The 12869-nt window shown below is 58.0% G+C and overlaps 1 protein-coding gene across 1 annotated transcript; it reads left to right on the plus strand.

Annotated features, from left to right (window-relative positions):
• Positions 1-7343: 7343 nt before the first annotated feature.
• EIF2B2 (eukaryotic translation initiation factor 2B subunit beta) lies at positions 7344-12634 on the plus strand. The gene is made up of 8 exons (XM_083839410.1): positions 7344-7552; positions 7792-7912; positions 8533-8681; positions 9382-9545; positions 9832-9927; positions 10627-10764; positions 11375-11441; positions 12173-12634. The coding sequence occupies exons 1-8, from the start codon at positions 7390-7392 to the stop codon at positions 12328-12330; spliced, it is 1056 nt and encodes a 351-aa protein (XP_083695536.1). The 5' UTR covers positions 7344-7389; the 3' UTR covers positions 12331-12634.
• Positions 12635-12869: the final 235 nt, after the last annotated feature.

The following is a 12869-nucleotide window of genomic DNA, read 5'->3' on the forward strand; positions in this document are numbered from 1 at the left end:
CCACGAGGGTCCGGAGCCACGCACTTTGGGAACGGGAGATGGACGGGGCTCAGGGGACTGGCCGGGGACAGAAGGCACACGGAGACATTTCCTGACGGGACAGATGTGGCGGCCGCAGGCCGAGAGCCTCAGCTCGAATGGGTGCCTGTGCCACCTCCCCGCTCTGCTCACAGGGCTGGGCAGGGAGGCGAGTGGGATTTCTGCTTCATTTCTGTGGGGATTTCCGGCGGTTCAGCGGGGGACAGCCGCATTGTGGCCCCGCTGGGATGAGGGCTCGCCCTCCAGGCCTTGTCCACCTTCTGGGGAGGCACACGGGCTGCCTGTGCTTGCTGAACAGCCCACCATGGGCAGCCATTCTCCTCTGTGAAGCCTTGCCCTGCTGAGCTGTCCTTCTTTCCAAAAACAGCCCCATGTTAGGATCAGCATCCCCTCACAGGAGTCTTCACCCCTACAAAATCCCACCTTCAGTGTCTCAGGTGAAAACAGCCCCAAAAAAACATCCCCACTTCCTTCTTAAGCCGACTGTCTCCGGGCCCTCCTGCGTCACTCGATGAGCCCTTAGAAAACACCCAGAAAACCTCAGGTCATTATTTTTGTGCTGCTATTTCTGACACCAGAGCCAGTTTGACCAGGGCTGGAGGCTCCCACCCGGGGACACACCACACCCCGTGTTGTTCGGTGCCCAGTGGAGCCAGCCCCTCAGGCACCGAGCCCCATACTGTGACGGGACCCCCATGGCCAAAACGTCATGGAGATGGGACAGGACCCCCACAGCCAAACGCCACAGAAATGTGACAGGACCCCCATGGTGAAATGTCATGAAGATGTGACAGGATGGCCATGGCCAAATGTCACAGAGATGTGATGTGCCAGGCTTCCTAGGCCTGGGTCTCATCCCAGAGCGCCTGTGCCTCACCCTCAGTGCCTCACACTGAGATAAACCAGCTCGGTTTTCTGCAGATTGTGTCTCTGCAGCCTTGAGATTTAAGGGGAGAGGCGGAGGTGGCCTGGCTGGAGCAGAGAGCAGGAGGTGGGGATGGGCACGCTGTGGTGGGGACCCCCAGCACCAGCCTCTCTGCGGAGGCACACCCAGGTCTCTCTACCAGGACACTGTCACGGAGCTGTCAAGTGTCCTTGTGGACGAGCAGGACAGCAACCCCTGGATCGCCAGCTAAAGGAAACAACCTGCAAACAACAGGCTAGACACCCGGGCCCCATAGGACTCCCCGGAGCGGCCGTGCTGCCAAGCGCCATCGAGGACCGGGTCGGGCAGTCCATGCCTGGCCGCAGGCTGCGCCGTGCTGCGGTCGCTCCTCCCAGCCCAGGTGCGCAGGGGGATGTGTTTGCCGAGGAGGAGGCTGACAATAGGGGGAAATGGGCCGTGCTGCGCACCCCGAACATTGTGGCGCACGGCGCCTGTTGTTGCTGCCCGAGGCAGGCGGAAGCGGCTGCCCTTAGTCAGCCCCGGCTGCACGTGGCAGGAACTCTGCTGTTTATTTTGGTTCCTTGGGGTGGATTCGGCCTCCCTGGGGACCTGTGGCCTCTCCGTAGGGCTGGCCGAAACCGCAGACACCTGATGGCCCGGTCCCATGCTGGCATGCGAGCCCCCCCCCATGCCACAATGTCTGTGGTCATGGGCACCGGGGCCAGCCCGCCCGTGGCACAGCTCTTGGTGGGGACTGCCTGCGAGCACTGGAGGCAGGAGACCCACAGGAGGGCAAGCCCAGCAATGCACCCAGCCACTGCTCCCACACAGAGCTGAAATCCCCCTGGAGATTTCAGGGGGTCAGTGGCCATGTCACCGAAGAGCAGCTCTCTCTCCTAGGGCCCTGAGCTACTCGGGTCGGTGTCCAGCAGACCAGGCACTGGTCCTCATCTCTCAGCACAGGCCCTGTTCAACGCCGAGGCTGAGCCCCGCTCCCACGGAGGCGAAGCTGCAGGCAAAGCGATGCCGGCGGCAGGGAGGGTTAAGGCCGGCTGGCCGTCTCCCAGCCTGGCCGTGACGCAGCAGCACCAGGGAAGCCCGCGGCAGTCGGCTGCGCCTGGCGGGGAAGTCACGGAGAGCACATACTGCCGGCCGGCCGGCAGGGACTCGCTGGGACGCGGGTGTTTGCAGGAGCAGGGTGAGGCACCAGGGAGCCGAACCGCAGCTCCGAGCATACGTGGGTGCCTACAGGTAAGCACTGCATCAGCACCTTCCCAGAGCAAGCCTCCGCGGGGCGTGCAGTTACCGTGCCGAAACAACAGCCCCTTGTGCAGGAGGTGCTGAGAGTCCGGAGTGAGAAGCGGAGACGCTCCCGAGCTGCCCCGTGCAGCCCCCTCCCCAGAAAAGCAGGGCTGGCGTGAGAGCCAGAGGTGACTTTTCCACCAGAAAACCAAGTGAATTCTGCTCTCGCCTCCCCTCAGACACATCTGTCGTGCCTCACCTCTCTTGGAAAAAAAGGCAGCGAGAGTTTAACAGGGAGGAGAGGCGCGTGGGCCAGCCTCCATGCTGCACCGCTGCCCGTCACCTCCCCGTGCAGCCCCGCGGGCAGGGGCTGCCAGGCACTTTTCTCCCCTGCCAAACTAACACGATCCACGCCCAGCCCAGAGCTTCTGGCTGCTTATCGTGTAGATGCAGTTCTCCTGCTTTTAGCTGTCATAATATTGACACAAAGCAAAATAATAGTGACGGCAAGCCTCCGTCTGGCTCTGGAAGGCAAACACACAAGAAGAAGGGGAGCAGCAGGCTCGCTGCTGTGCGGGACCGGGCAGCAGCCCGGGCTGCTCCCTGGTTGTGCTCCCTGCCGGGCACGGTGCGTGTGGGCTCTGCAGCGGGCTCACCCCGGCAGGAGCGAACGTGTGCATCGGCAGGGCTTCGTCCCTTTCCCATGGCGTGGGTGGAGGAGTGGCTCATCTCCCTCTCCGCCTGAAAGCTGGCAGCCGCTGAATAGCTCACATCACCCACGGCAGACAATGAGCAAAGCAAAGCAAAGCTCGGCCAGCTGCAGCGCGGGGAACGCGTGAGCGGAGGAACTGCGCGGAGCTGGCCGGTGACCAGGAAGCAGCCCAGAGTGCTGGTGTCACGGACCCCGCGGTGACCACAAAGTGGCCGGCCGTGCTTTGTCTCCCCCAAAGGGCCCGGCTTCCTGGAGAGGCAGCGGCAATGCCAGGTTTGCTCGGGGGCTACCCTGAGCCCATCCTGGAGGAATGCATGTTGGCGAGCCCCCCATATCACCTCCTCCCCGGCCAAGCCAGCCTGCCGCGTGCCCTCTGAGCAGGGACAGGGCCGATGCACCGATTGCGATGCCGGGGCCAGCATCTCCTGCCCGTCCCTGCACCATGCTCCCTCATCCCTCGCTCGGGCTTGTTTTCCTACATGACAGCCAGTGACTTCCCGCACTTCCCGCGCCTCTTCCTGACCAGCCCGGCCTCTGAACTCGCTGCCTCCAGCTGTCTGCATCCCGAGAGGGGACCAGGGGAACCGCGGCAGACTAACAAGAAGAGGCTCCATGTCCAGTGCAGGCATGTCGATGCCAGCTTCCCGCGCCTCTCCTGCCTGTCCCCAGGGGTCAGCCCAGCCTGCACAGCCCACTGGGGACACAAGCGTGGGCTGCTTCCACAACAAACCCTACAAAAACCCTCCGGCTTCCCAGCCTCGGTCTCTATTTTAAGGCTCCGAAAAAGAGAGGGGCAAATGGCGAACTTGCTGGCAGAAGAGATGATCCCGGGGCCGGATTCAGAACCGCCTACTTGTTTCCTTTAGGGATCACGGAGTGTGTCAGTACTGCCAGGGCCTGCCCGCGGGCGCTGCGCTGATGCGAGGGTGAGCCATCAGCTGCTTGCCAGGCAGAGGTCGGCGCACGTAGGTGCAAGCTGCCGGGCAGGGACCTGCGCCCAGCCCGAGGCACCGAGCTGGTCCTGTTTCTCCCATCGGGCACCCGCTGAAGGGCTGCACGAGCCTGGCTAAAGCACCCCCAGCAAGCCCTATCTGTTCCTCCTTGTCCACCCAGATAGAGAAACCACTCTTTCCTAAGGATGGCCAGTTTAGGGGACGGTTACCAGGTCTGCAAAGACCAGCAGAACATCTCCCCAGTACCTGCAGAGTCAGACGTGAATTTCAAGCATGCTAAAACTGCCGATGAGTCAGGCAACGTTTGCGTGCTCCTCCAGATGCACAGAGCTGAGTTTTCCAGCTATTCACATACCTGCTTTTGATCATCAGCTGTTTGTTTGGGGTTTTTGTCTTCTTTTCCTGAAAGCTCAAGTTTTCAACATGAGTTCAGCGCTTGGTTCAGCCTCTCATTTCCAGTCCCCTCACTTACTACGTGACATATTTTCTTCCCAGTAACACGCAGAAAACACTGCTTTGGGCTCCCTCAGCAGATTTGTTCCTGCTTCCTCACAGCTCTGCCTCCACGGCCATACAGCCACATCTGTCACTGCGGCTGTTATAGCTTCTGGCTGGAGCCCTCCCCTCTGTTTTTATCCAAAGTTTTTGAACACGGACCTTCCAAAGTGCACCACGTTATACCAGAGACACCTTTGGGGCACCCCTCTCCTTAGGCCGTGGTTCATGTTCCCCCCACACCTTGCACCATACCAGTCCTTAACTGCTCCTCCTCCACCACTCATGCTCAGAAAATCCCTTCAGCACCCAGCGATCACTCTCTGCTCCTTTCCCCCTTGTCACCTATCCAGCCTGCGCAGTCATTCCTGTACCAGCAGCCTGCCTTGTTATTCCTACTGGGCTGGTCTCTGCTGGCTCCTTCCCTTCATCTGTGCCGAGCGTGAGCAGCTCACTTTTCCTATCCGGGTGTTACAGACGAGTCCAATTACTAGAGTTCAGCAAACTCTGATTCCCCTCCCTGGCATTTCATCCAGCCCACTTGATCCGCAGAGAGTTTCTAATCCAAACAGCCTCCTAGCACACGATGTTCCAGCACTCCCGGACTCTACCCAGCCACTGTGCTGCTGCCTTTTCCTCCCTCAGACCAGCACTCAGGGGACTGCATTCAGCCCCCAGGGAAAGCTAACTGAAATGCAGAATTCATTGGGCAGAGGGAAAGCAGTGTCCCCAGTTGCCATCCCTGAGCGAGGAGCAGCACGCCGTGCTGGGCGTGAGATGAGCCATACTGCAGCTCCTCCGCAGGCAAAGAAAACGTGCGCAGCAGCCTCGCTCTGCCGGCCAGCTCATCCCCTCCTCAGCTCCTTTGCCCACAGCGTTTGCTCATGCACCAGCTGGGAAGCCACAGCAGCCAAGTTTTCCTGGGGGAGACTCGCGTACACCCAGGAAAGGAAGGGAAGAAAGAGGGGTGTGACGTGCAGGAGGCAGCTGGCTGCGGCAAGACAGTGGGGTCAGAGGGTTTAGCTCCTGTTCTGTAATGCTAGCCAGGACCCACACATGGGCCCCTACCTCATTGCCTCTGCCACAGCAGCCAGCACAGCCTGCAAGCCAGCAGGATCCTAGCCAAGTGTACCAGGACACCAGGAGGCGTCTTCCCAGCTGCTTCCTCTGTGTGCCCCATGCTCCCCAGGCTGCCCTCACTGGGACCGTGCCACCCCGCTTCCCCCTCCTCCCTTTTCACTCTTGCTGGGCACTCCTGGCCCAATGTACCAGCTCCTGGCACAGCTGCTGGCTCACGACAACCAGATGTCCCTTAGCCGCGGTCCCTTGAGCAGCCAGAGCCCGGTGTTTGCCTTTCAGCTCTCCAGAGGAACACAGGTCCTGGCTCGGCTTGGCTCCACGGGGCCACCAGGCTAGCAGATCCTGAAATCCCCATTCAGAGGCTTTCATTCATGAAACGTGAGGCAGCAGGCTAAACACAGGGCTCTGCCCCTCGGGGACACCGGGCTGGCAGCCGTTTCAGGCTGGCTGTGGCAGCAGTGCCCAGCGGGAAGTGCTGCAGGGAACAGGGCAGGGGCAGCGCGAGCAGGGAGCTGCAAACCCCGAGGGCTGGCAGGACGGGAGGCTGAGCAGAAACTGCCCCGCAATGGTCACTGGGGCCGGAGCAGGGAATGTAAACAGCCCAGCATCCACACGGAGGTCATAACCCCCAAGTCCGGTTTCCCTTCCTCTTGCTCCCTCCTGCCTAATCTCCAAGAGCCGCTCTATTTACGAGCCAGACAAGTAAACAAACAAAGGAAAGCTCCAAAGCAATGATATATTTTTCTGGCCAAATCCCTGCGTGCCAAGGTCCCGGGGTGCATGCGTGGGAGCGGTCTGTGCACGCCACGGCCCGGCACACGGCACCAGAAGTGGGCAGCCCCGTTCTGCCTCACCGCTCGTGTGTGGAGGGGCAAAAACGGGGGAACGGCGCTGCCCGTGGTGCGGACACAGCCGGGCGGGCACTGCTACATGGAGCCTCTGGTTTGCACAAGATGGCAGACGGCACACACCTGATGCCAGGGGGAAGGGGCAGAGGGGGCAGCAGGGAGGGAAGGATGTGCCTGGCCAGCACGGCAGGGCCCTAAGGAGGCCATGGAGCGAGCACTGAGGGCATCAGATGGGCACAATGAGATGTGAGGGGCACAAGGAGATGTGAGGGGCAGCCATGAGAGGGGCACAAGGAGATGTAGGGGCACAAGGACATGTGAGGGGCAGGCATGTGAGGGGCACAATGAGATGTGAGGGGCAGCCATGAGAGGGGCACAAGGAGATGTAGGGGCACAAGGACATGTGAGGGGCAGCCATGTGAGGGACACAATGAGATGTGAGGGGCAGCCATGTGAGAGGGGCACAACGAGACGTGAGGGGCAGCCATGTGAGGGGCACAAGGAGATGTGATGGTCACAAGGAGATGTGAGGGGCACAAGGAGATGTGAGGGGCACAAGACGTGAGGGGCACAACGAGACGTGAGGGGCAGCCGTGTGAGGGGCACAAGGAGATGTGAGGGGCACAAGGAGATGTGAGGGGCACAAGACGTGAGGGGCACAACGAGACGTGAGGGGCAGCCGTGTGAGGGGCACAAGGAGATGTGAGGGGCACAAGGAGATGTGAGGGGCACAAGACGTGAGGGGCACAACGAGACGTGAGGGGCAGCCGTGTGAGGGGCACAAGGAGATGTGATGGTCACAAGGAGATGTGAGGGGCACAAGACGTGAGAGGCACAACGAGACGTGAGGGGCAGCCGTGTGAGGGGCAGCCGTAGCTCCCTCACACCCCCCACCCCCGGCGCCCCCCCCGCCGCCTTCCCACAACCCCCCGCGGCGGGGCCCGCCTGGCCCCGGGCCGTGGGGGGGGCAGCAAGGGGCTCCCCGCCCGTCTCCCGGGTAACGCGGGCGGGCCCTCCAGCCCCGCCCCGCGCCTCTCATTGGCTGCCTCTCGTCGCCTCCTCGGTCTCCGCCAATGGGGAGGCGCGGCGGCAGCGGCGGAAGCGGAAGCGGGCGGTGGGGCAGCGGGCGCAGCCATGCCGGGCGCGGCGGAGCGGGGCGCGGAGCTGCGGGAGCAGATGGAGGCCTTCGTGGCGCGGCTGCGGGGCGGCGGCGGGCGGCCGCGCTCCGAGGACACGGCGCGGCACACGCTGGCGCTGCTGCGGAAGATCATCGCGCACGGGCACTGGGGCTCGGCCGGTGAGCGGCTGCGGCCTGGTCCCCGCGGCCCGGCCGCGCCGTCGCGGGCCTTACGGGCCGCGGTGTGCCCTGAGGCCGTGCCCGCGGTGCGCGGCACCGGGGCGTCCTGCGGGACGGGCCTCCCGGGGCTCGCTCTTGGCGGTGCGGTGCCGCTGCCGGTCGGCCTGCGGCCGTGGGAGCGCCCTGCCCCGCCGCAGGTTGGCTGCGGGCGGCGGTGACGCGGCTGTGCCCTCTTGCAGGGGAGCTGATGGAGCTGATCCGGGCGGAGGGCCGGAGGATGGCAGCAGCCCAGCCGTCCGAGACCACCGTGGGCAACATGGTGCGGCGAGTGCTGAAGGTCATCCGGGAGGAGTACGGCAGGTGGGGCGCCCCTCTCGTGCTTCCCGTGCCCCTCTCGGGAGCCCAGGGCGGGCCTGCCACGCAGTGCGCTCTGCTGCGTCTGTGAGCCCGCGTTGGTTTCCACCCTTCTCCTTCCACTTTTCCACCTTCAGAGGGATTCAATGAGTTTAACATCCGAGGGAAAGGCAGCAGGATCTGTAGTTTTCAAAGTAGTTGAGGATGTTTTTTCTAGTGAAACTCCACCTGGAGCATGCGCTGTGGACGTGTGAGCTTCCCTGTCCCCAGCAGAGCAGTCTGGGCTCTGACTTTGGCCACTCGTCCCCTTGTGTTCCCAGGAGGGTCTGCTCTGCTATTGCAGTGCCTTTCAGTGCTGCCCTCCACGTGCCTGCTGCAGCTTTTAGACACAACTTGGGAAAGCTCCTAGTGGTAGAGCGTCACGTGTCTTTCTGACAGAGACACCTAGGGAAACATTGTCATGGCATGCAGTTTTCCTGCATCCCCTGCATGCAGTTTTCCTCCCTCTCTGTTCACATCCACGTGCTGTGCTGTGGGGCCACAAGCTCGGGAGCTCTCCTGCTGCCTTGTGTCAGGTTGTTGCCTTGCGCGCTCTGCCGAGGCTGAAGGGCTCCTTCTCTCTGCAGGCTGCGCGGGCGCAGTGAGGAAAGCGACCAGCAAGAATCCCTGCACAAACTTCTGACTTCTGGAGGACTGAACGAGGATTTCAATACCTCCTACCCTACCCTCAAAGCTAATGTTATTGAAGCTATTAACGAGCTGCTAATAGAGCTAGGTATGGAGGGGTCTTTACTGCTCTGTGAGTGGGGCTCCTTATGGGATGGGGCTGATGCTTCATCCCGTTCTTAGGTGGAAAGAAGGCAGTGAGGAGCTGGGAGGCTTAGTCTGAAGGAATGTGTGTTAGGGGAGCAGCTTTTGCTTATTGGTTTTGAGAGATGGAGGAAACAGGGGCGTGTCTGACTGCTGCTGGTTTTCTGAGAAGTCTTGAGCCCTGTGAAACAGAGGATGAACAATGTGCCGAGGTTGGGCTTACCCCCTACGAGCATAATTTTGGCCTTGCACATAGTGCTGGGATTCATTTTTCTTCTCCTGCAGTCTTGTGACAGATCAGGCACCCGCTGCTCCTCCAGGCTGCCCCATGTCTCCTTTCCAGGTGGCTCTAGTGCTACTGGGCTGTAAAACTGGAATTTCTGTCACGTGTGGGCACGGTGCTTGGCTGGTGCCGACCCAGCCCACTCCACTAGTGGTGGAGTTGTCGGTATGACCATTTCCCCCAGTAGCTTGGAAGCACAGAGCATTCAAGGGCCAGCTTCTCGCTCCCTCCCTGCTGGTAAAAGGAACGGGGAGAAACGCTGCTCCTGCTCTACCAGTCTTCACAGCATTGCTTTAAGTAAAACATGATCTTGTTGGAGGACAGCTTCACAAGTGTCGCTTTTCCCAGCTTCTTTTCCGCTCACGGCTGCCTTCCGTTCCAGAGGGCACCACCGATAACATCGCTATGCAGGCACTGGAGCACATCCACTCCAACGAGGTGATCATGACCATTGGCTACTCGCGCACTGTTGAGGCCTTCCTGAAGGAGGCTGCCCGCAAGCGGAAATTCCAGGTCATCGTGGCAGAGTGCGCGCCTTTCTGCCAGGTGAGGCAGGGCCCTGTGTTACGTGGGTGCTCGCTGAATTCTTGCATCTGGAGACGAGCCGTTGGCACAGCACGTGCAAGGGGAACTTTACAGGAGTGCCTCTGCTGCAGTTTGGAGATTGAAGACGGCTCGCTGTCCTGCCCTGTGTCCTTCAGCTGGGGAGCTGTGTTTGTGCTCTGATCCTTGATATCATTGTGGCTTGGACAAGAATTGAGCGCTAATATCTGTACATCTGCACTTTGGGAGCTGTGTTCCAGGGAAATAATTAGGCTCTCCCTCTTTTCAGGGTCACGAAATGGCGGTCCGACTGTCTAAAGAGAACATCGAGACTACTGTCATGAGCGATGCAGCTATTTTTGCTGTCATGTCTCGAGTCAACAAGGTGAGTAGGGCCCTGCTGCACGAGGGAGTTGCCGGCAGGTTTGGTGCTTAGGCCTCAAACCAGCTGCGGGTTCCCTCTGTGATGGATGTGTTTCTTCCGTGAAGGTTCAAAAGTGTAATAATCGCTGCTTACAGATGGGCAGAGATTCAGCGTGCAACCCCAAATCGGTATGGTGACTAACTGCGTAGTTTTGCTGCTGTAGTGGGTAGTGGGCAGAACAGTTGCAAAAAACTGAGCCAGGAGAGCCTCAAAGGATTAACTGCCCAGTTATTAAAGAAAATAGAACAAAAAGCAGCATTTCCAGAGGAATTCCTCTTGCCTGGAACACGAGATGGGTGGTGAAGGGAATTGTTGAGGTGCAAGATGAAGACTTGACACCCCAAACAGAAAAAAGTAATCCTAATTAATAAAATCCAGTCCCACCACTTCTGATCTCTGTATTTTAGGCTGTTTTACTGTATTCCCACTTTACAGCAAGGCAGTCATTGCGGTCAGCGGTCAAGTTTCTCGCACAAGCTTACTTTGTAGGCCTGTAGCAGAACAGGGAACGCAGTCCAGGTTCTGCCTGGCATTCCCTGCAGCAGAGCGTATGTTTGTCCTGACAAACTCCTCCATCTCATCCGGGAGGGTCTTAGCCAGGAAGCTCTGCTTCCTCGGTTTCCTGCGGAGTGTGCATCTAATGCTAATTTGCCTTTTCAGGTCATCATTGGTACGAAGACGATCCTGGCCAACGGCGCACTGATCGCCGTGAGCGGGACTCACACTCTGGCGCTGGCAGCGAAACACCACTCCACGCCGCTCATCGTGTGCGCCCCCATGTTCAAGCTCTCCCCGCAGGTAAGCGCGGCACCTCTTCAGTACTGCACCTACCTTAAACGGATTTAACGGGGGGATTTCTCTGCTGGTGGAAGCTTAGGGTGGAGAGCACCACCTGTCCCGGGGGGGATTGGTAAATGAGGCATCTCCCCCATCTGGTGCTGTTATTTCAGGTAGGAGATCCTCACCTAGATCTGTCATGCATCAGGGTCTCTTTGAAGCACTCCCTGCTATACCAAGTGTTGTTCTTCTTCTGTTTATATCTTTAGTGGTGAAAGACCCTCTGTACCTGCAGAGGAGGTAGATGGAAATGCTCTCTGTTTCCTGCACCGAGTATTTCCAGTGTTGTCAGATCAAGTGGCAGACTGAGGAAGTCGTGTCTCTGCTCCAGTTCCCTAGGCTTTACAGGAGGACATACTGGCCATAGCTCTAAAAATGCTTAGGGAAAGCCTTTCACTTGTAGGGGCTACAGAACATCTGGCCACAACTGCTATGTAGTTGTAAGCAGACGCGTTGTCTGCTGGCAAGTCTTCTTCCTCTGCTTTAGTTCCTTCCAGCACCCTGAATGTTTTCACTAGGGATAATATGGTGCTCTTTTTCTCCTGACCTTTCTGTACTCTGTCTCATTCAGTTCCCTAACGAAGAAGATTCATTCCACAAGTTTGTGTCACCACAGGAAGTGCTGCCATTCACAGAAGGTACTGGTTCTTCCTTACACAGGCTGGTCAAGACTTATTTTTTTTGAACACTATCCATCTTTGTAGTTTTGCTTCTGCTCTGGGCTGTTCAGCACTTTATTGTAGGATTATGCTAATGGTGCCAGACAGGTGGCAGTTTCCTGTGGGATGCAGCAGATGCCCGACACTGGGGGCAGACTGCTTTCCTTCCCACAACTTGTGTAACTTCTCGAAATTTTGTTACGTGATCCGCTTGTTGAAACCCAGTATCTCTGAAATGGGCTTCCCACCCCAGCACCATCTTTAGCAAGGTGGCAGCTCGCAGGCTCCCCCTCAGACAGTAATGTCTCTCTCAATGCCCCATTTCTATGTATCAGACTTGGAGCAGGCTTTTGGTTTTGGCCTTCTGAGCTGTAGTTTAAGTAGTAGCTTTAGCAGCATTGGGATTCTTGTATTCTCATTACGTGCTGTCAGGTTTTCTGTAAATCTGCATCAGAGGGGACTTAGGGTTACTGTTGGGGGGGAAAAAAACTACCAAAAGAGCAGAGAATGCTACTGCTCATCCAGGATTGCTGTATATGTGTGATTCAAGGACATTGGTGGAAAAGGTGGAAAGGATTACAGATGTCCCGGTACTGACTTGAGGGTGACATGTGCATAGCCAGTTTCTTGAGGGGCTCAGCAAGATGCGCAGAAAGCTAAGCATGCTTCTTTAGCTTGTTTGTCTGATCCTGCCGCTCTTCACTTTTCAGGAGAGATCCTGGCAAAGATCAATGTTCACTGCCCAGTGTTTGACTACGTCCCGCCAGAGCTCATTACTCTCTTCATTTCTAACATCGGGGGTAACGCGCCTTCCTATATCTACCGCCTCATGAGCGAGCTCTACCACCCAGATGACTATGAACTCTAACGCCAAGAAGCTTGTTTGTCACTCTCCAGGCTTTTCCCATCTTTCTAAAGAGAAAGATGCATCAGCTAATTAAAGCCTGTGTTGCAAAGATGAGCTGCTGTGGGGAATCTGCTCGGTGCAATGTCTTCCCTACCGGAAAGACCAGAAGACAGATCTCTTGTACAGGTTTTGACCCTCTGCTGTTACAAGTCACACGGAGCTGCTAACCAACTTCAATTTTGAAATAGCAAGACATCCAAGTCACTCTCTGGGGCAGCTAAGCTGTTATTTCAAGGTGTGCTGTAATAAAGGCTGTTCACAGTGACCTCATGGTTAATCATGTTTCCACGTAGAATTAGTTTGTTTCCATAACTAGCAGGAGTTTTACCAGTGTAGCGAGCTGCCTGCAGCTATGCTGCAGTAGGAAGCTTAAGGTGTGCTTTTGCCTACGAATGTAGTAAAAATCCATTAGTGATGTGCTTAAAAACTGAGCATTTTGGTAGGATTTTCTGTCAATTTTTGTTGAGCTGCTGAAATACAACCCAGCTTTTTGTAACATG

This window comes from Anser anser (genome assembly GCF_964211835.1).
Source record: "Anser anser genome assembly, chromosome: 5".
In the NCBI taxonomy this organism is placed as follows: domain Eukaryota; kingdom Metazoa; phylum Chordata; class Aves; order Anseriformes; family Anatidae; genus Anser; species Anser anser.

Bases quoted from the DNA above. Each gene is read 5' to 3' on its own strand.
- EIF2B2 (XM_083839410.1), top strand. From the start codon at position 7,390: ATGCCGGGCGCGGCGGAGCGGGGCGCGGAGCTGCGGGAGCAGATGGAG. The intron at 7,553-7,791 runs GTGAGCGGCTGC...GCCCTCTTGCAG, and splicing joins CGGGCACTGGGGCTCGGCCG to GGGAGCTGATGGAGCTGATC. The intron at 9,546-9,831 runs GTGAGGCAGGGC...CCCTCTTTTCAG, and splicing joins AGTGCGCGCCTTTCTGCCAG to GGTCACGAAATGGCGGTCCG.